This window comes from Rhinoraja longicauda, chromosome 28 (genome assembly GCF_053455715.1).
Source record: "Rhinoraja longicauda isolate Sanriku21f chromosome 28, sRhiLon1.1, whole genome shotgun sequence".
Lineage (NCBI taxonomy): Eukaryota > Metazoa > Chordata > Chondrichthyes > Rajiformes > Arhynchobatidae > Rhinoraja > Rhinoraja longicauda.
Window position 1 is genome coordinate 15072086 of NC_135980.1, and position 19967 is coordinate 15092052.

The following is a 19967-nucleotide window of genomic DNA, read 5'->3' on the forward strand; positions in this document are numbered from 1 at the left end:
AAATCTAAATTAAGGTTTAATTGGAATCTCATTGGTAATCCTCTTGCACTCCATCAACAAGTTTTCTGCATTCACACCCTGTAACATCATGTAATTTGCGAGTTTGAGTGATCGCACTCCTGTTAGTGACTGGGATCCGGGTAGGAGCCCACCTGGTTAATTGCAAAAACCCAGCCTACTGACTTCGATATAAGTAAATCTTACTGAAAGAAAAATTAAGACTTTCCATAAATATAAATGCCATAAATGTTTTAATTTTCTTTAGAACTTCCATTTATATCATTTCTCAACTCCACATAGGTCAAAATAATTTAGCCAGCGAAACACTTTAATTTAGGAAACATGGTAGCCAATTTATACACAGCAAGTTCCCACTAACAGTGATAGACAATTAATTGAAGTAAAAGTCCCCTAATTTCCACAGTGCCACTCATTAATACCTTGTCCAACAGTGCAGCAACCCTTGAATCACTTATGGTTTGTTGTTAGGCACTTGAACTTATCTGGCTTAAAGATTGTACTAAGAACTTTTAGACATTATTGCCAACTGAAAAAATCTACTGCCCTGGAGTTAAAAGCAGCCCAATGTAAACTTAAACTCAAATTTCATACTTGGAAACCTGAGAATAATGCAAGCTTAAAGTGAAAAGAAATTTGCAGCACATGCTAAGAACAGTAAAAGCAGGACTAGTAAACTAATCCAAAATATTAAACATTGGGGTGAGTTTTAAGGAAGGAAACACAAAACAGAAATGAACAGCAATAGAATAGGTGTTATGTCAAAATAAATTGTATAGATATTAGCAGCACATTTAAATGGTTCACAAGCTCAATGGGATAACTAGATAGAAAAGCTGGACAATGTAGATAGGAAAGTTTGGCAAAGCTGACAATTAAGACCACTGAAATTATATCAAAGTTTATTGTTTACATACCACCAATACAATCTATTGCATCTTTATCTTCCATAATGTTAATGAGTCAAACTCACTTCCAAGGTGCTACAAACATCACTAGCCTCCAGTCTGCAAACTGATGAGAATCACCTTCAATTTTGTGAAGTCCACTGCTGTATAAACTTGCTGTGCATACCATACACACTGGCATAGTGTTTCGTGTTCAAAATGTAGACCCTGAATTGGAACACTCCAACTCAAAGCACTGAGTTTAATAATCCAAGCACTGAATAAATATCAGAACAGGTAACAAGCTGTTACCTTCTGAAAAGAAGAGTACTAAACATGTATATAGCTAGCATGGCACAAGATGATTTTTGACACAGCAATGCAATGAAGAACCCAAATATGAGGTAAACATTCTTTTAATTTATACCATTATGATGTCCATTTTTTGTTTAAAGTGAATCTCATTGCAAGGGTACAATACAATACACCACCATATCTAATCTGGCAATGTTAACTTCACTAATTAGTTCAAAAAGCCACCCAATGGTGCGTGTTGGTCAGATTTTCAATGATGTGCAGTTGAAATTTACAATTTATCCAAGAAGTTGTCCACAGCTGGGATGCCTTCTTTCAAACCTTTGCGCTTACGTGTTTCAGCCACAACCTGGAATGGGCGGGTAGTTGGATCAAATGGATCACCAGGTAGGATTTGCCAGTGGTCAAAGACACATTGTGGAAATGCCTGCCCCCCTGTGTTGGATCTCAGGTCAGCAGTGAAGCCTGTGCGGGAAACAAGCGCAAGTTCATTTGTTTATTAGAAACTCAGCTTTCACAAAATTATATGCATCGTTAAAGCGGAAACCAGTACAGCCAATGTTTAATTTCTTTTATCTAAATGTTTCCACTTGAAAGCACAGATCTGGTGCAGCATATTATACAATTAACCATTCTTCATTATTACCAAACAGCTCCCAAAAATTGAGCAAACCTCAAGTGATACAGAGGGGGCCAGAGGACAGTGATGCAGCTAGGAATAATGACAAATGAGCATGGAAAATGTTCAAGTACATCACAAAATGTGAGGCTCACACAGCTGTACTGAAGATTGATTTTACAATGCCTGCAGGTAGACAGAAACTTACCAAATGATTCATTTACAGGGAGGTAGGCCTTAACAATAAACATGGGTGTGCCAGGAACATGGGATTCTTCAAACACGTGACCACGTTTCCTGTTCAGTACACCATAGATACCACCGACCACCTGCTCAGGGCACTGCAAATAAATAAATCAATACACTTAGAAATACACCATACTGTGCAATAAATATTGAAAATACAAATGGAGATTATCTTAATAGCTAGACGAGGGACATGCAGATTTCATGTAGGACGAGGGAGATGATGATATTAACGGACCAGATGATATTAACAGATTTAACTCTAATAGGCATAATTTTCTATTGAGTATCAAGCCCACCGTTGCAATTCCCAGGGAATCATGAATATTAAAAAGGTGATCTCCAATTACACCACACTTGATGCACCATCCTCACCTCAACACAAAACTGTCAAACCTACCTGAATCTCAACCAGATAGACAGGCTCCATAAGTCTAGGCTGGGCAGTCAGTACACATGCATACAGGCACCTCCTGGCAGTGGGGATGATCTGACCACCACCACGGTGAATAGCATCAGCATGTAGAGTCACATCATGAATGTCAAATCGTACTCCTCGCATGTTTTCATCACAAAGTGCACCCTGAGAAGAATGGAAAACGTTACACCCTCGCTTGCTTGCACAAACCAAAAACAACTCGTCTTGTTAAATTGGGTTAGAACTCGTACCCTTACATTTTGTTAAAACCCATAAAGTTCAAAACATGCCATTCACACAACTCCCACCATTCATTCCCCCATCCCAAAGAAGAGCAAAGTCCTGCTTGCCCTATGTAAAGAAACTGACAACTTTGTACATACAAGTCTGAAATAAGCTCACCTCTTTGGTTGCCCATTGAAATCCAGCAACAACGCTGTCCTTTATTTCATTTAGGTATTGGACTCCCTTCGTCACATCAACCAGCATATTTGGACCAGTGCCATCGGGTCCAAAACACCAGATCTTACGAGCCTCAGTGACATCCCATTCATATTTCTCAACAAGATACCTGGCTCGCTGTTTGAGCTCTTGGCGGGAAGCAACATCGCCCTTATCTATGTCTTCTGGTAGGCCCTCAGATAATGGCCGCGACTTCATATACAGTCGGTTGTGCTTGTTAGGCGACTTTGATAAGCACATCACATTGGACTCCTCAGCAACCGTCTCACGGTAAGAAACAACGGGATCAGATTTCTATAGGAAAATGAAAGTATATTTTACAGGGAGGCCAGAATAAGCAAATAAAGATCACCCGCTACATTAACCCACAAGTCTTACCTTAATGGGAATGCAAGCATGGTCTTCTTCAAGATCTTTTAGGCAGATTTCTAAATGAAGTTCACCAGCACCAGCAATGATGTGTTCACCAGATTCTTCAATGATACACTGAAGAGGAAGGGAAAGGCTTAGCATATTGAAAATACTTGTTCTGAACAAAAACTAAAACATACAAAGGACCTACCTGCACCATTGGATCAGACTTGGCAAGACGTTTCAAACCTTCAACCAATTTGGGCAGATCAGCTGGGTTCTTGGCTTCAACAGCAACACGCACAACAGGACTGACGCTGAATTTCATCACTCTCAAGTTGTGAGCTTGTTCGTAAGTGGTAATGGTACCAGTCTTCACTAGGTATTGATCAACACCAACAAGCCCAACGATGTTTCCACAAGGCACATCCTCAATAGGTTCCACATAACGACCCATCATCAGTATGGTCCTGTTTCAGAAATATGAAAATAGATTAGTCAAAGAATTTGCTTATAAAATCATTATACACTTGAATAGCTACATTTCCAGACTCAAATGTTTCTGTTACCCTAGTTAAACCCAACCTCTTACAGCAAATTTTAGTCATATTTAATGATAAATTGCCTTTAACGTCTGAAATTAATACAAGCCAGCTTTAGAAGCAAAAAAAAGGAAAACAGCGAACCTTATGGTTTCATCACAAACAGGAGACCTGAAATCACAAACCTTTGGATTGGCTTCAAGTAAAGGTCTTCCTTCTTGCCTGGAGTGTAGTTAGGTCCCATGATTCTGACCTTCAGACCAGTAGAAACAGTACCAGAGAAGACACGACCAAAAGCATAGAATCTACCCTTGTCTGTTGTGGGCACCATCTTGGAGATGTACATCATCAGGGGGGCCTTTGCATCACAGTTCTTGATACCTTCAAAGAGAAAGAGGTTAAATTCTTTCATCTTCTAACTAATCCAAAAAGGCCAACTTCAAACTTTCCTCCTGAACAGCCATCGCAGACAGAGCTTTTCCAAATATAGAATTGAATGATTACAACAGGTCATCTTTTACATCCAATTTCAAGTTTGATTGCTAAATAAAACCCCCCTTAAGACCAAAACCATAAGCAATCAGCCCCCCACCCCCCAAAATAGATACCAGATAAGACTAGGCGTCGACCCCTAGAAACCCATGGTCCTGGTGTAATTAGGACAATTGGGATTCTTAGCATGAAGATTTTCAGAATTGCCCAGCATACCCCTTAAAATATTAATTAGTTCCCACATGACCATAAAACCACAACCACAGGCAATTTACATATGACCACAACCACAATTGGTTGTGGTAATGGACAATTTTGGGACAGCTTTGGCAACTATATATTTGTCTTACCCATGGCAGCCTCATCATCAGGAGGTCCCTCATACAGAAGGTCGCAACGATATCTCTGCGCAGTGACAGGCGATGGAAGGTGAATGGTGATCATCTGCAGGAGAGCATCCCCTGCAGGCAACCAGCGACGCATCACAGCCTGCACAAGATAACACATTTCAAAATCCAGCAAGCAATAAACATGTTACAATATTTTTTCATCACTAAACTAAACCCGAGCACCCAAAGATAGGAAGACACCACCTAAAGTTGGTAACCTTTACTATGGGCACAAATCATAAAATCATGCCAAAATTGAAACCAAATCAAGTGCTATAAACTTCAGTCTGCCATCAAAAATTCCTTCACAGGAAGAGTTACTAGCCTTTAATAGAGGTTTCCCCTCTTTGGTCTTATCTTCATTGTCCAGCTTAATGTCAAGCTTCTGAATCAATTTTTCAGTTTCTTCCTTCTTGAAATTCATAATTGCATCGAAGACCTGGAAGAAAACATCCATTGTTACTTGAAATCAGTATAATGCTCTTAAAAAGAACCAGTGTAGTGGCGGCTTCAATACTTATAGATTCAATCTGCTTTATTGTGTTGGCTACAAAACTTCAGAAGAATGAAATTCTGAGCTTCAGACATTTGTTATCATCACTGAACAGTCAGGTCAAAGTGAAGAAAAAGCAAGTCATCACACACAGCTCAATGCATGCTTCATTTGTTCCATGCCCTGATTTTCAATCTTACCTTGAAGATGGGATCCAAGATAAGCTGACAGAATGTTCTGGGCAACTTCTTGCCATCAGTATTGATAGCAGACTTGCTAAATTTACCAGCAGCTGTATCAAAATACCTGGAATATGAAGAAAATACAATCTACAGCCAATTCAGAACAGATGCCCATACAGCTTTCAAAAATAATTCCCCAACCAAAGGAATGCATTCAGTTTTATAAAACAATAAATATTTTCTCCTGTAGTTTTATTGAGCCGACATAATAGCGGCCATAGTATTGAAGTCTCTCGAATTAATGACCTTGACTAAAAGGTGGAAATGGAAAACACCCTGAAACTGAGCATCTCAGCCAAGGCTTCACATAGGTTTCTGTGGGACAAACAACCAAAATAAATCCTGATGTAAATGCTATAATTCGGCCGCATGAACAACGTTGCTATGAACAACGGCCGCATCTAAAGTATTCAACAGGCTTGGCAAGCAACAGGACCCTTCAGGTTCCAAAATGATGACAACATCAAGACACTAAGCTTTAGACTGTGCTTTTAACATTCAATCCTCAATTGCAGGAGCTCACCTGTCACCCCACAGTTTTTTCATCATGTCTTCTACTTTCTTGGCATACTCATCTGAAGAGAGGGCAGCCTCACCCTTCGCAGAAAATTTGACGACATACATTTCTGCAAACTGCTTTAGGGTGAAGGCCCATCCATGAAGTCCAGAACCAAAACCAACTGTTCCACAAATTGGATCCACCTAGAACAAGAAATGGGACATGTCAGAATAATTGAATGACAAACGAGGCATTGAGGAGTTATCTTCCCGATGACTAAGGGCATCAAAAGGCAAGAGAACATTGGTTTGAAGTTTTTTAAATGGACTAAATAAAAATTATTTTATTTTTAAACCGAGTGGAACTCTCTGCTACAGGACAGTGGAGCTAGAGACAATCGTTGTGATAAAGAGACATTTAGCTCACACTGAAATAGGCATGGAATAGAAAGATATTGACTCAGTGCATGACAAATTTGATTAGTGTAGATGGGAAAAGATCACATTACATGTACAACTAATGACCAATTAATATAATACAAAGGAAAATGAGAAAGACGCAAAGAAACCAATCATGTTGTCAGCTGTACCAAGCTAAATTGGTAAACTCCGTCTGGAATGAATTACAATATAAATTGCAGTGGTAGAATGTACTTGCCTATCATAAGTCAAGTGATGGGAATGTTACTATGGTGTAGGAACTATGTACAACTCTGCAAAACATCAAGAAGCACAAATAAGTGCCAACTCTCAAACCAGAGCAATGCTACAATTTATTTTGCTCCCAGCTGGCAAGGAGGATGTGTAGGCAAGACTACAATATTCAGCAGCTAAACTCTTCAAAATTTTAGAATTGTAGAACAAACAGCGTGGACAGGAGAGTGGAAGATTGATGTGAAAGGTTCAAACCAGCTAAATTAACTATCCATTTCATTATAGTTTTTGTAAGAAATATTCAGGGTCGAGCACTTAAGATGCTTTTCTGCAGAACACAAATTGTCTCCTGAACAGCAATAATGACAATAGCAAGCTCACAGATGAAGCATTTTATGATGCAAACTTAATCATAAATCTTTTTCCCATGATGGTATATGAACTACTACAGGGCATAGCTATTTCAGGGTGAATGGCAAAGTTTAAAGGAGATTTTACATGGAAGGTTGCGAGTGCCTCGATGCATGGTAATTGATTTAGATGATAGTGGAGCTTCAGAGGCTTTTGGATAGGCTTATTTATATGCAGGGAATGGAGGGACATGGATTATGCGTAGGTAGATAAGAGATGGCCTTGTCATCATGTTCGGCACAAAGGTTGTAGGGCGAATGACCCGTTCTTGTATTGTACTCTTCTAATGATTCATTGAACAAAGGAACCATCCAGTTAACCCAAAAAACAAAGGAATGATTAGGTCAAAGCTGCAATGAATTGGATGCTTTAAAGAGGAATGGATTAAAGGCATGTTACATATTAGCAAACAGTCAATCATAGTCCTTTTATCGCATTTATTCATGCAGAACTGGAATAGCGGATAATTACATTTGACTTTTATGAATGGCGATGAACCATGAGGCAGTCATTATAGACGAGTAAAAATCTCACAATACCATCTAAATTACTCTTACCATGATGTTGCCCATGGGACCAGTCTCATCTTCACCATAGGTGGAGATGATGACATTGACATTTTCCACAATGCGCTGAAAGGTCTGGTAAAGCTCCTCAGGGACAAGCTGTAGCTCCAGCAAGGCACGGTCCATTTTGTTCATCATCAGCACAGGCCTGATACGTTCAGCAATTGCTTGACGGAGCACAGTTTCAGTCTGCACACAAACCCCTGGGAAACAAGAAGTAATGACAACTTAATCACAGGCGTAAATTCTTACCCGCTGAAGGTTGGCTTTGAAATCAGCCACTATCGCAAGTTTGAAATGATTCCATTGTGATTGAACAATAAAGGATTCGTACACCTACATTTCAAATTCAATTGCGGATTTCAGCTACGAATCATCAGAAGTCACTGTCAAATTGCATCCCATGCTCACAGAAGTTAAACACTCAATTTCTCAGCCTTAAACATACTTGACAAGCTTACTTTTTACTGATTTCTTGTCTGAAGGCCTCAACACCACAGATGTTCAAAGTAACAAAATGTCACCTGCAGCACTTACCAGAGACACAGTCCACCACAACCAAAGCACCATCAGTTACACGCAGAGCAGCCGTCACTTCAGAGGAGAAGTCAACATGTCCAGGAGAGTCAATCAGGTTGATAAGAAAGCCACTGCCATCCTTGCACTGCTTAATGAAAGCCAAATCTTGTTCTTTGAGCTCATAAAACAGGGAGATAGCACTGAACAAAACAAAAGTCAAAATTGTTAGATTCTCTATTAACACAGCAATGTAGTCATCTAATTTGCAAAATGACAGCGGCAATTATGGAGACAAATAGGCCTGTGGCTTGATCCCCAATCTGAATCAATTTTGATGATTGCTACAAATTCTTTGTGGAGTAGAATTGGAAGTGCACCGCCACATGGATAAAACAGGAGAACAATGTTCTCCCAGAGATTGCAAGGCCATGACCAGATTGATCCAACTTCCAGGATCTAACATACGAAAAACTAGAAAGGGGAATACAACTGAAAAAGGGCTTCAGTTTCAGGTCATAAACTACAAGTTTAAGTAAACAAATACCCAAAATGCAAATTACTTACGTGGACTTAATGGTGATACATCTTTCTTGTTCATCCTTGCGTGTGTCCGTGAATCTGGTTTCACCAGCACGCGAGGAGGCAATGATTCCAGCCTTTGATACCAGGGAGTCGGTGAGAGTAGACTTGCCATGATCAACGTGAGCAATCACAGACATGTTACGGATGTTGGACTTTTTGTCCATGATCGACCGGATCTGGTCTATTGTGAAGTTCACCTGAAGGATGAGAAAACACCCAGAACTGTACTCGCTGCATTCCCAAAGACATAGACCAGAATACAAATTCCAGCAAGATTATCAAGCCTTTTGCAGATTGTGTTTAACCGTACTCTAAGGAACCCAGCTGCCAAATCAGATCGTATTCATTTTCCCAATACGAAATCCAATCGGAAATGTGCAATGGCTCCCGCGTACATTGCGTTTTATCCACAAACGGAATTTCATATGAAACTTCATATTATAAAAAACGTCAAACACAATATTCTGAGTTTCTCCGATAACAATCGTTTACAGGTCCATTGCAAAACGCACCATAATGTATCCTTTTTGTGTTTTATCCACAATCGGAATCAGAATAGCTAAAACTTCACATTATAAAAACGTCAAACACAACATTCTGCGAGCCTCTCCGATAATAAACATTACAGGTTCATGGCAAAACGCACCATAATTGATCCTTAGGATTAAATCCAGGACTGCCGGTCAATATATATTTCACACGCGGTCGACTGTAGGTTTACATAACCCAACCCGGCTACTGGCTTTAGGTGCTGCAATCAATCCAACGAGCGGAAGGGAGGGTGACTCAGACGAGAAACAAAGTCAAAGAGGGTGTCGCAGCCGGAGCCCGTGGGCAGCCTGAAGCATCGGCGGCCGCAGTGCGGGGAGGGCGGGGAGACGCCGGTCGACCCCCTCCCCCCGTCACAAGGGAACAAACACTGCGAGACTTGCGCCGACTGCGGCACGGGAGCGCGCTCCACGTGGCGAGCGGCGCCGTTACCGACATCGTGCACGCTCCCGTGCCCCCCCCCCCCACACAACAACCCGGGCGGCAGTGCGGCTGCGTCAGGGGAAGACAGGGGGAAGGGGTTGAGGCCTCCCTGTGACGCACGACCGCGCCCACCGTCCCGCACCGCCGCCGGAGCCCGCGACAACACGGAACGGGGATGCGGCCGGCGGCGCAAGGGAGGCCGTCAGCCCCGTCCTGGCGGCCATTGTCCCGTGTCGGCGGACGGACGTGGCAGCCGCGAATGCATCGACCGTCAATATCCCGGTGGAAAGACTGAAGGTGACGAGGCGCGTCCGCCACAAGCCTGGGCGGCCGACACCGACTCACCATCTTGCCGGATGGAGGTGGATTGTTTCGCGCTGAGACTCCGGCTTCTATCCGCCTCGATAGACGGGCGGATGAAGAAAGGACTTCTGACAGCAACTTCCGGCTTTTTACCAGCCTCCGCCGCGTCACGTGATTCGCCCTCGGCGCTGAACTCCCGGATATACCGCCAACTAGAGCCGGGGACGGGATACTGCACCCCACATTCAAGCGTTTAATTGTCATGCGTACCGACCGACAACGGAACAATGGCATTCTTACTGAAGTTAGACACAAAATGCTGGAGTAACGCAGCGGGACAGTAGCAAAACTGGAGAATGCTGCCGTTCCCGCTCAGTTACTCCAGCATTTTGTGTCTATCTTCGATTTAAACCAGCATTTGCAGTCCTTCCAGCACACAATTACATTCTTACTTGCAGCATCAGAACAGGCCCCTGTAACACAATACACCTAGATAATATATAATAAATACATATTCAATAAATGAATAACTCCAAATACGACTCCAATACCAGGGCATTTAAATCCTCTAAGTTTAAATTTAATATTGAAAATTGCAAGACTTTTATTTACGACTTACGATTCATAAGAACATGTGAAAATAGGAACAGCCTCTTGCCATTCAATATGATGACTATCTACATTAGCCTCAACTCCTCTTCTGCGCAGTTCCCCACTTCTCCAATTTTTCAAAAAATTACTCCCTCTTTAAATATGGCCAATAATTTTCCCTCCACAAAGCTAAGGCACAGTGGCAAAATTGCATAGCTAGTAGAGCTGTTGCCTCAGAGTAACAGCAACACATGTTTGATCCTGGTGTTTGTGCGGAGTATGCACACTCCAGTTTCTTTCCATATACCCAATTGCCCTTTGTAAATTGCCTCTGGTCTCGGTGGGTGGTACAATCTAGAGGAAGTTGATGGGAGTACAAGGCGAAGAGTGCAAGGAGTATAAAAAGGAATTAGAGTCAGATGAGTATAAGGGGTTGCATGGAGAGTGGGCTGACGGGGCCTGTTTCCATGCGGTGTGACTCTATCCAAAGTCTGTTTCAAAATTATTGGACTCCCTGTCAGAGCCCACTCCACCCTATGCGACCAGCAGATGCAAAGGTCAGCTGGCGGGATTTTACAGGACCCTTCACACGTCCTGTTCTCTGCGTTTGAGTGGATCCCCTCAGGAAGCCGGCTTTGCTGCCCAGGCTGTAGAACACAGAGGAGAAGGGCAACCTTTGTCCTCAAGGCTGTTCAGCTCCTCAACTCCCAACCACCCCTGTCCCGCTGCACACTCTGCTAGTCCCCCCCGCCAATAGTTTTTGTACTACTCTACGTGCCTTTGTAAATTGCCCCAGGGGACAAATAAAGTGTTTTGAACTTTGAACTGAACTGAGAATTCCCAAGATTCTCCACCCTCTGTAAGAAGAAATTCCTATGCAGTTTAAATAACCACCTCTTATCTTGCAATCATTCAGTGTTTTGGAACTACCAATTCTTTCTTTCAGTGATAATCAAAACAAAGTTGTAGAAATATTTAAAAGGTAAGAAAAATCAGCGGATAGGGAAATGGCGTTAACTTTCATCAGAGCTGGGAAAAATTTAGACGTAATGATTCAAGAGTTGAGGAAGGGAGAACAAAGGGGAAATCTATGGAGAGGTCTGTGGTGGATGCTGAAGAGATACAAGGCAAAATAAGACTTAAGATGGAACTAGATAACTTGACGACCAGATTGTTGAAATCTGAAAGGTGCAGAGCAGGGATGTGCGATGGACTATTAAAATGCTCTTGGCCACGCTTGTAGACGAAACAGAGTTGTTCCATGAGACTGTCATCTAAACTGCATTTGGCCTTGCAAGTACAGTGAATACAAGCAAATTTCATTTGGAATGGATAACAGGAAATCTTATCTTATTTCCTCTTAATAAGATAAGAGGAAATTAACGATAGAAACCAGGTTTTTCAATGTGGAATGCAGAGGTGGTTGGAAGTGGCAACTCATGGGAAATGTCAGAAATCCACATGCTGATCCATTGACATTCAGTGTAGTGAGGAGGGATACAAGGGAAATCCCCATGGATTATGTCATTAAGCAGACTAGCCCCTGAATCATTGCTCTATATATACTGTTTACTTTGTGAACGTCATGTGAACAAGGAATTTTGATGCACCTTTGCGTAAATGACAATAAATAATATAAATCTATATATTGATAGACCCAAATTCTAGAGTAGGATGATTGCAGTTCAAGATTATGTGATGTCACATCAGGTGGTGAAAGAATTTAAAAAATCACCAGGAAAATGTACAGCCTCATTGATCTGTCACAGTGTAAGATTGAAAAGATCTTTATTTCTGGCTTCCACTGCATCATTTTTTGGTGCCAACATTTCTGCCACGCAACCATTGGTAATTCAAAACGTGCCGAGTGACATTTGGAAAACAGCCTGCTTCAGATCATGGAGTGATGTCAAATTTGGCCCACCCAAGTTTCCATGGAAATCTTTCTGTTGAGTCTTCATATGTAATTTACCCATTTCTTAATTTGAGTAAATTCAAGCAAACTCACGGTATAATTTTCTGGCTTTGTACTTCAATCAGTATTGATTAAACCCAGAAGTGTGTTTATCTTATTAAATCACTTTCTCCAAAGTTCTGCCCTTTTCAATGATTTGTGTATCCATATAGAACAATGACTATGATAACAAAACGCACTTGACTCTTGATCAAAAAATATTTTATAAAAGTGGTCACATGCAATTTGCCCTTAATAGATCTGTGCTGGCTTAATAATAATATAATAATACATTTTATTTGTCTTATGTAGGTTGGCACAGGGTCAATGGTACAATGAAATGTATTTGACAAGACAACGGGTCACCTCAGCAGTAATATTCCAAGGATAAATAAGATTTTTTAAATGACATTAGTAAGGTAAAAAGACAATATTAAAAATAGGTAAAAAGACAATATTAAAAATAATCAACATATATGATTTGAAAGTATAAGAAAATAACTGCAGATGCTGGTACAAATCGAAGGTATTTATTCACAAAATGCTGGAGTAACTCAGCAGGTCAGGCAGCATCTCAGGAGAGAAGGAATGGGTGACGTTTCGGGTCGAGACCCTTCTTCAGACTGAAGAAGGGTCTCGATCCGAAACGCCACCCATTCCTTCTCTCCTGAGATGCTGCCTGACCTGCTGAGTTACTCCAGCATTTTGTATATGATTTGAGATGTGTTTATGAGTTCAGAAACCTGATGGCCTGATGGTAGAAACTGTTCTTAAGTCTCGTGGTACGCGCAGCCATACTCCTGTATCGTCTGCCTGACGGTAACAAGGAGAACAGCTTGCGTGCTGGGTGGCTGTGGTCCTTGATGATGCTGCGTGCCTTCCACAGGCACCGCCGGTAGAAAATGTCCTGAATGGCCGGGAGACAGTTGCCAGTGATGTGCTGTGCCGTCTTCACCACTCTCTGTAGTGATTTGTGGCTGTGGACAGAACCGTTCCCGTACCAGGCTGTAATGCAGCCCGTCAGCAGGCTCTCGATGGTGCATCTGCAGAAGTTTGTGAGGATGCTGGCGTTCATGCCAAACTTCCTCAGTCTTCTCAGGAAAAAGGGCCGCTGGTGGGCCTTCTTTGTTATTGTGTTCATGTGCAGTGTCCAGGAAAGGTCCTCAGTGATATGCACACCGAGGAACTTAAAGCTGCTGACCCTTTCAACCTCAGCATCACCGATGTGGATGGGGAGGTGTCCACTCCCCCAGTCTCCTGTAGTCCACGATCATCTCTTTAGTTTTGCTGACATTGAGAGAGGTTATTTTCATGGCACCAGCTGTTTAGTGCCTTTACCTCCTCTCTGTAGGCCGTCTCATTGTTGTCTGTGATGAGGCCCAAGATGGTCGTGTCGTCAGCAAACTTTAGGATGCTGTTTGAGCTGTGCTTAGCAGTACAATAGTGTGTGAACAGGGAGTACATGAGAGGACTGGGCACACAGCCCTGTGGTGTGCCTGTGTTGAGGATCAGTGAGGAAGGGGTGTGGCTGCCAATTCTCACCACCTGGGGCCTGCCCGTCAGGAAATCGAATATCCATCTGCAGATGGAGGTCACCAGTCCAAGATCAAGGAGCTTGGGGACGAGTTTTGAGGGAATAATAGTGCTGAATGCCGAGCTGTAGTCAATAAAGAACATTCTCACATATGTATTTCCTTTGTCCAGGTGGGTGAGCGCAGTATGTATTGCCATGGCGATGGCATCATCTGTGGCCCTGTTTGGTCTATATGCAAACTGAAGAGGGTCCAAGGTGTCAGGGAGAGAGGAGCAGATGTGAGTTTTGACTAGTCGATCGAAGCACTTCATGATGACTGATGTCAGTGCGACAGGACAGTAGTCATTTAAACAGGTTACTGGTTTCTTTGGAACAGGAACGATGATGGATGCTTTGAAGGAGGTGGGAACCATAGACTGACTCAGAGAGAGGTTGAAGATGTTGCCTTATTTAGTGCACTTTCATCCAGTTGACTATTTATCCTCTTGATCAATACTTGGGGAGTCTCTAACACATCTGATGTTAAATTGACACATCTGATGTTAAATTGACTGGACACCAAAGAACATTAAACACAACTTTTCTTCTGTACTTCTAACCCAGTCCTCAAAAACGGGGCGTGGCTGTGTTCTGCAGCTGCGGCTCACCGGCAGTCTCTCTGTCTTTTTTTTGTTTTTTTGTCTATTGTCATCGTTTAATGTACGTTTTGTTCTATTTTTAACTCTGTGTATGTGGGGGGGTGGTGGGGGGGTTGGGGGAAACCTTTTTTCTAATCTCTTCCTCAACGGAGATGCGACCTTTACCGTGTCGTATCTCCGTTCGCGCTACGGCCTAACATCGTGGAGTCGGCGGCCTCCAGCTGGGATCGACCTTGAAGACTCCGGTCGCAGGGCCTGGACTTACCATCTCGGAGGCTTCGGCCATGGGCCCTGCAGACCGCAACATCGGGAGCTCGCAGGTCCCTGGCTGGCGGCCGGTTTTTTGGGAGCACCAGCCGTAGCAGCTTCGACCGCCCCCAAAGCGCGAGGTACGATCGACCCGCTCGCAGGCCCTTCATCACCCTGCGTGGCTCGGCCGCAACACTTTCCATCGCCCGGTGGGGGCTCAGGACTTTCATCGGCCTGCTCGGCTCGGCCCTGGGACTTTCCATCGCCCGGTGGGGGCTTCAAAAAGTTCGGAGCCTCGATCACCTCGTGGCACCACGGGAGAAGAATGAGGAGGAGATAAGACTTTTCTTTGCCTTCCATCACAGTGAGGGTATGCCTGGAGCAATCACTGTGATGGCTGTTTGTGTAAAAATTGTATCTGAACTGCCGGACCCTGACGTGAGAGGACGCTGGCGTTGTTTATTCGCCGCTTTTCCGTTAGGATAGTTTGTCTGTTTGTTTTTATGTTGATTGTTTTTGTAAAGCGCTTTGAGCACCCGATAAGGCGCTATATAAAATAAATGCTTATTATTATTATTATTATTATGTCTTACCTATTTTTAACTTCAGACACGTTTTCCCATTTATGCTGGCAGCTCATTTTTTCTCATCTCTCTTTACCAATTTTATATTTAATTTCTCTTTTGTGTAAATTTGCTTTTGCTTCTATTTGCAACCAAACTCGTCATATATCACCTTTATGTTCATCAGTATGTAATTTCTCATTCAGTTTAATTTATTGTCACGTGTACCGAGGTACAGGGAAAAGCTTTTTGTTGCATGGTAACCAGTCAGCAGAAAGACAATATGTGATTACAATCAATCCATTTAGTGTATAGATACATGATAAGGGAATAACATTTAGTGCAAAGAAAAGCCAGCAAAGTCCTGTCAAGGATAGTCCGAGGGAAATCAGAGGTAGATAGTAGTTCAGCACTGCTCTCTGGTTGTGGTAGGGAGCAATCAGGGAGCTCTGCATTTGTTTGTCCATTCTGTGGGAATGTGCTTCAACGATTCCTTTCTTAAAGGCCAACATTGTTCTACTATGATTAATACTATGATTTTTGCCTGTCATCTTTTAGTTCCAGTGTATCAGAGCCATTGAAATCCAGGAATAGATTTTATTTCCTTCACTTATTTGATATCATTTATTCAATGTTAACCACGCATGGAGCAGTTTGGCCAGTGTTTCTTTTATGTTCTACAACTGTTCCTGGCTTGCTCACGACAGATCCTTTCAACAATCTTCACCCATAAACTATGGAATCCACAAGTCTTTACTTAACATGCATGCAAGTTATATTTGTGTGATGTGCATATTAAACTGGTTTACTGTGAGATAGAAGCATTCAAGTTTGAAGGTCATATTTGCTCAATCAACATTCTGCCTGCAATTTTCCAGACCTTCTAGAGATAAAAAAAAAATCTTTACCATTCCCCTCCAATGCTTTGAGTTACAATTATGCACAGGTTACTTCAAAATCCCCTTTGCTATAATTTTCTGGGGACATAACATGCTCTGGGACAGAGGCCTGGTTGAGTAAGGCGCAGGGTTGTCTGAAGGATAAACAGGTGGTCTGGGAGTTAGTTTAGTAAGGTGGTGCACAAAAAGACAATGTTGTTCTCCATTTCCTGGATAACTTCCGGTTCCCAGGCCCCCACTCCCTCATCTTCACCATGGATGTCCAGTCACTCTACACTTCCATCCCCCACAAGGATGGTTTCGAAGCCCTCCGTTTCTTCCTCGACCGTAGAACCAGCCAATCCCCATCGACCAACACTCTCCTCCGCCTAGCAGAGCTGGTTCTTACCCTCAACAACTTCTCCTTTGACTCCTCCCACTTCCTCCAAACCAGAGGCGTAGCTATGGGCACTCGCATGGGCCCTAGCTACGCCTGCCTCTTTGTCGGGTACGTCGAGCAATCCCTGTTCCAGACGTACACTGGCCCCATCCCCGAACTCTACCTCCGCTACATCGACGACTGCATTGGTGCTACCTCTTGCACCCATGCAGAACTCACTGACTTCATACACTTCACCTCCAATTTCCATCCTGCCCTTAAATATACCTGGACTATCTCTGACATCTCCCTCCCGTTTCTGGACCTCACCATCTCCATCACAGGAGACAGACTAGTGACGGACATTTACTACAAACCCACCGACTCGCACAGCTATCTGGACTACACTTCTTCCCACCCGGTCCCCTGCAAAAAGTCTATCCCCTACTCCCAATTCTTCCGTCTACGCCGCATCTGCGCCCGGGATGAGGTGTTGCACACTAGGGCTTCCGAGATGTCCTCGTTCTTCAGAAAACGGGGCTTCCCCTCCTCCATTATAGATGAGGCTCTCACTAGGGTCTCTTCTACATCCCGCAGCTCCGCTCTTGCTCCCCCTCCCCCCACTTGCAACAAGGACAGAATCCCCCTCGTTCTCACCTTCCACCCCCCCATATCATCCACCAACATTTCCGTCACCTACAACGGGACCCCACCACTGGCCATATCTTCCCATCCCCTCCCCTCTCTGCGTTCCGCAGAGACCGTTCCCTCCGTAACTCCCTGGTCCACTCGTCCCTTCCTACCCAAACCACCTCAACCCCGGTCACTTTCCCCTGCAACCGCACGAGATGCAACACCTGTCCCTTTACCTCCCCCCTCAACTCCATCCAAGGACCCAAAGTCTTTCCAGGTGAGACAAAGGTTCACCTGCACCTCCTCCTACCTCATCTATTGCATCCGCTGCTCTAGATGTCAACTTATTTACATCGGCAAAACCAAGCGCAGGCTCGGCGATCGCTTCGCTGAACACCTGCGCTCGGTCCGCATTAACAAAACTGATCTCCCGTTGGCCGAGCACTTTAACTCTCCCTCCCATTCCCAGTCTGACCTTTCTGTCATGGGCCTCCTCCAGTGCCATAGTGAGGCCCGCCGGAAATTGGAGGAGCAGCACCTCATATTTCGCCTGGGCAGTTTGCAACCCGGTGGTATGAACGTCGACTTCTCCAACTTCAGATAGCTCCTCTGTCCCTCCCTTCCCCTCCTCCTTCCCAGATCTCCCTCTATCTTCCTGTCTCCACCTATATCCTTCCTTTGTCCCGCCCCCCTGACATCAGTCTGAAGAAGGGTCTCGACCCGAAACGTCACCCATTCCTTCTCTCCCGAGATGCTGCCTGACCTGCTGAGTTACTCCAGCACTTTGTGAATAAATCAAAATGTTGTTCTGGGAATGCTCAATTAAGGTTAAGCCTAAAAGAAAATATAGAAAACATTTGTTTCATAGAAAAGATAATATTCCTTGAACTTTCCTTGAAAAGTGTAATTTGATCCACGAATTATCACATTCCACTCATATGCAAGTACATTGTCAAATGCATAGCACTAACCTGAATAGTTACGTCATCTAAACTCTAGGCCCCAGGAGCACAAGTTAGGGCATGAATATGTCACAATGCAACTGAAACCCACTGTGTACAATTACACAAAGAAATGAAAAGCCAGTTGTTCGATAGATGTGTTTTTATTTGGTCACAGAATGTAAGTGTTGGCAGCAAATACAGGGAGCTACAAGAATCTGCAGATGTAGAATCTTGAGCAATGAAGTGGAATGTACTCACCTTTCGCAGGTGGTTCACGCTGGCGCACTGCAGTACAGAAGTTAGGTATACACTGAAGGTTTGACACCATTTAAAAAAATCTCCTGCTCTGCTGATGGACTCACCACTGGGTCAGATACAGCTCAGATGTGTGGAGCTGGATAAGTAACATATTCAGCGGCTGAATATAAGCCACGTGACCCCAGTCATTTCAATAGGACACTGAATTGCATGGAAAAGGTAGCTAGAGTAATTGTTCTCCCCACCAATATTTTACTTTATTTTGAAATATATATAGTTTAAATCAGTTTAAATGAACATTTAAAAAAAAAATTTAAAACTTAAATACTTTTGATATTTTGAGTAGTAGTTTGAATAGCATGGGCTAGATAGAGACAGTGCATCAGGATCCCTTACCTAAAGTTTAGTCACAGACTGCTGCATCCACTAGGACATCTATAGGTCCTCTCAGTGGACCTCTATTTTGTGCGCAGCAGCCTGGACAAAGCACGATCCGGTCCATAGTCCATCCATAAACAGACATAAGAGACTGCAGATGCTGGAATTTTGAGGAAAAACATGAAATGCTAGAAGAACTCTGTGGGTAAGGCAGTATCTGTTTAATTTGGAAATCAAAGTGCATCTGGTTGACGCATTCCATTAAAAAGTGCACAATGTTCTATTAAATTAAAAAAATATCTACAGTAAAACTCCATTGATCCAACACACTCGGGATATTGGTGGTGATGGTGGACTGGCAGATTTTCCACACTATTCGATGTTATTCGAATTAATTCACCTTCACACTCAATTCACCATTTTCAAAAATGATGTTACGGAGCAGTATAATAAATGTAAAAGGAGTGCGAAAACCATAGCCTTGGGCGTGAAAGGAAACACAAGAACTGTGGTCTTGGTAAATCAGTTTCTCAACTACTGGGATTTCTGAACAATCAGATTGCAGATTATTGGAGTTCAGCTGTAGTTGTTTTTCCAGATAATTATTTGAGCAGAATGTTAAAAGGTCTACAAGAGTTTGGTAGAAGATTTCAGGTTTTGTAATATTGCTTGGTCTCATTGTGTAATTTTATTCAGTTGAAAAGTACATGTAACAGGTAAATGACAACCTCCAGAACTTTCTTTACTCAATGCCACAACAAACGTTCAAAATTTCAATTATGTGGAATTTCTTGGAAGTGTTGATTATGAAACTGGTTTTAAGTTGTTGTACTTTGGATTTACCTTGAAGAACTGCTCAAGAGTAATTTTGTTTTGCAGCAGAGATTTCAATAAAAGTACATTGGCACATTAAAAAATACTGCTTTGATTAGCTGTCTAATTTCAACATTCACAAACGTTCAATATTAGTTATTTTTAATTCAGCCTAC

At 42.8% G+C, this 19967-nt stretch overlaps 1 protein-coding gene and 1 non-coding gene across 2 annotated transcripts; both read right to left on the bottom strand.

The window, feature by feature from the left end:
- Positions 1-903: 903 nt before the first annotated feature.
- LOC144607179 (elongation factor 2) lies at positions 904-10155 on the bottom strand. The gene is made up of 15 exons (XM_078423849.1): positions 10022-10155; positions 8687-8901; positions 8141-8322; positions 7595-7806; positions 5998-6176; positions 5433-5538; positions 5065-5178; positions 4701-4839; positions 4044-4239; positions 3528-3786; positions 3344-3451; positions 2906-3259; positions 2486-2668; positions 2048-2180; positions 904-1685 (listed from the first exon to the last, which is right to left on the bottom strand). Exons 1-15 carry the CDS (start codon positions 10022-10024, stop codon positions 1492-1494), a joined length of 2577 nt encoding a protein of 858 aa, XP_078279975.1. The 5' UTR covers positions 10025-10155; the 3' UTR covers positions 904-1491.
- On the bottom strand, positions 5318-5384 carry LOC144607464 (small nucleolar RNA SNORD37). The gene has a single exon (XR_013549104.1). It is a non-coding gene; the product is annotated as a small nucleolar RNA SNORD37 (small nucleolar RNA).
- Positions 10156-19967: the final 9812 nt, after the last annotated feature.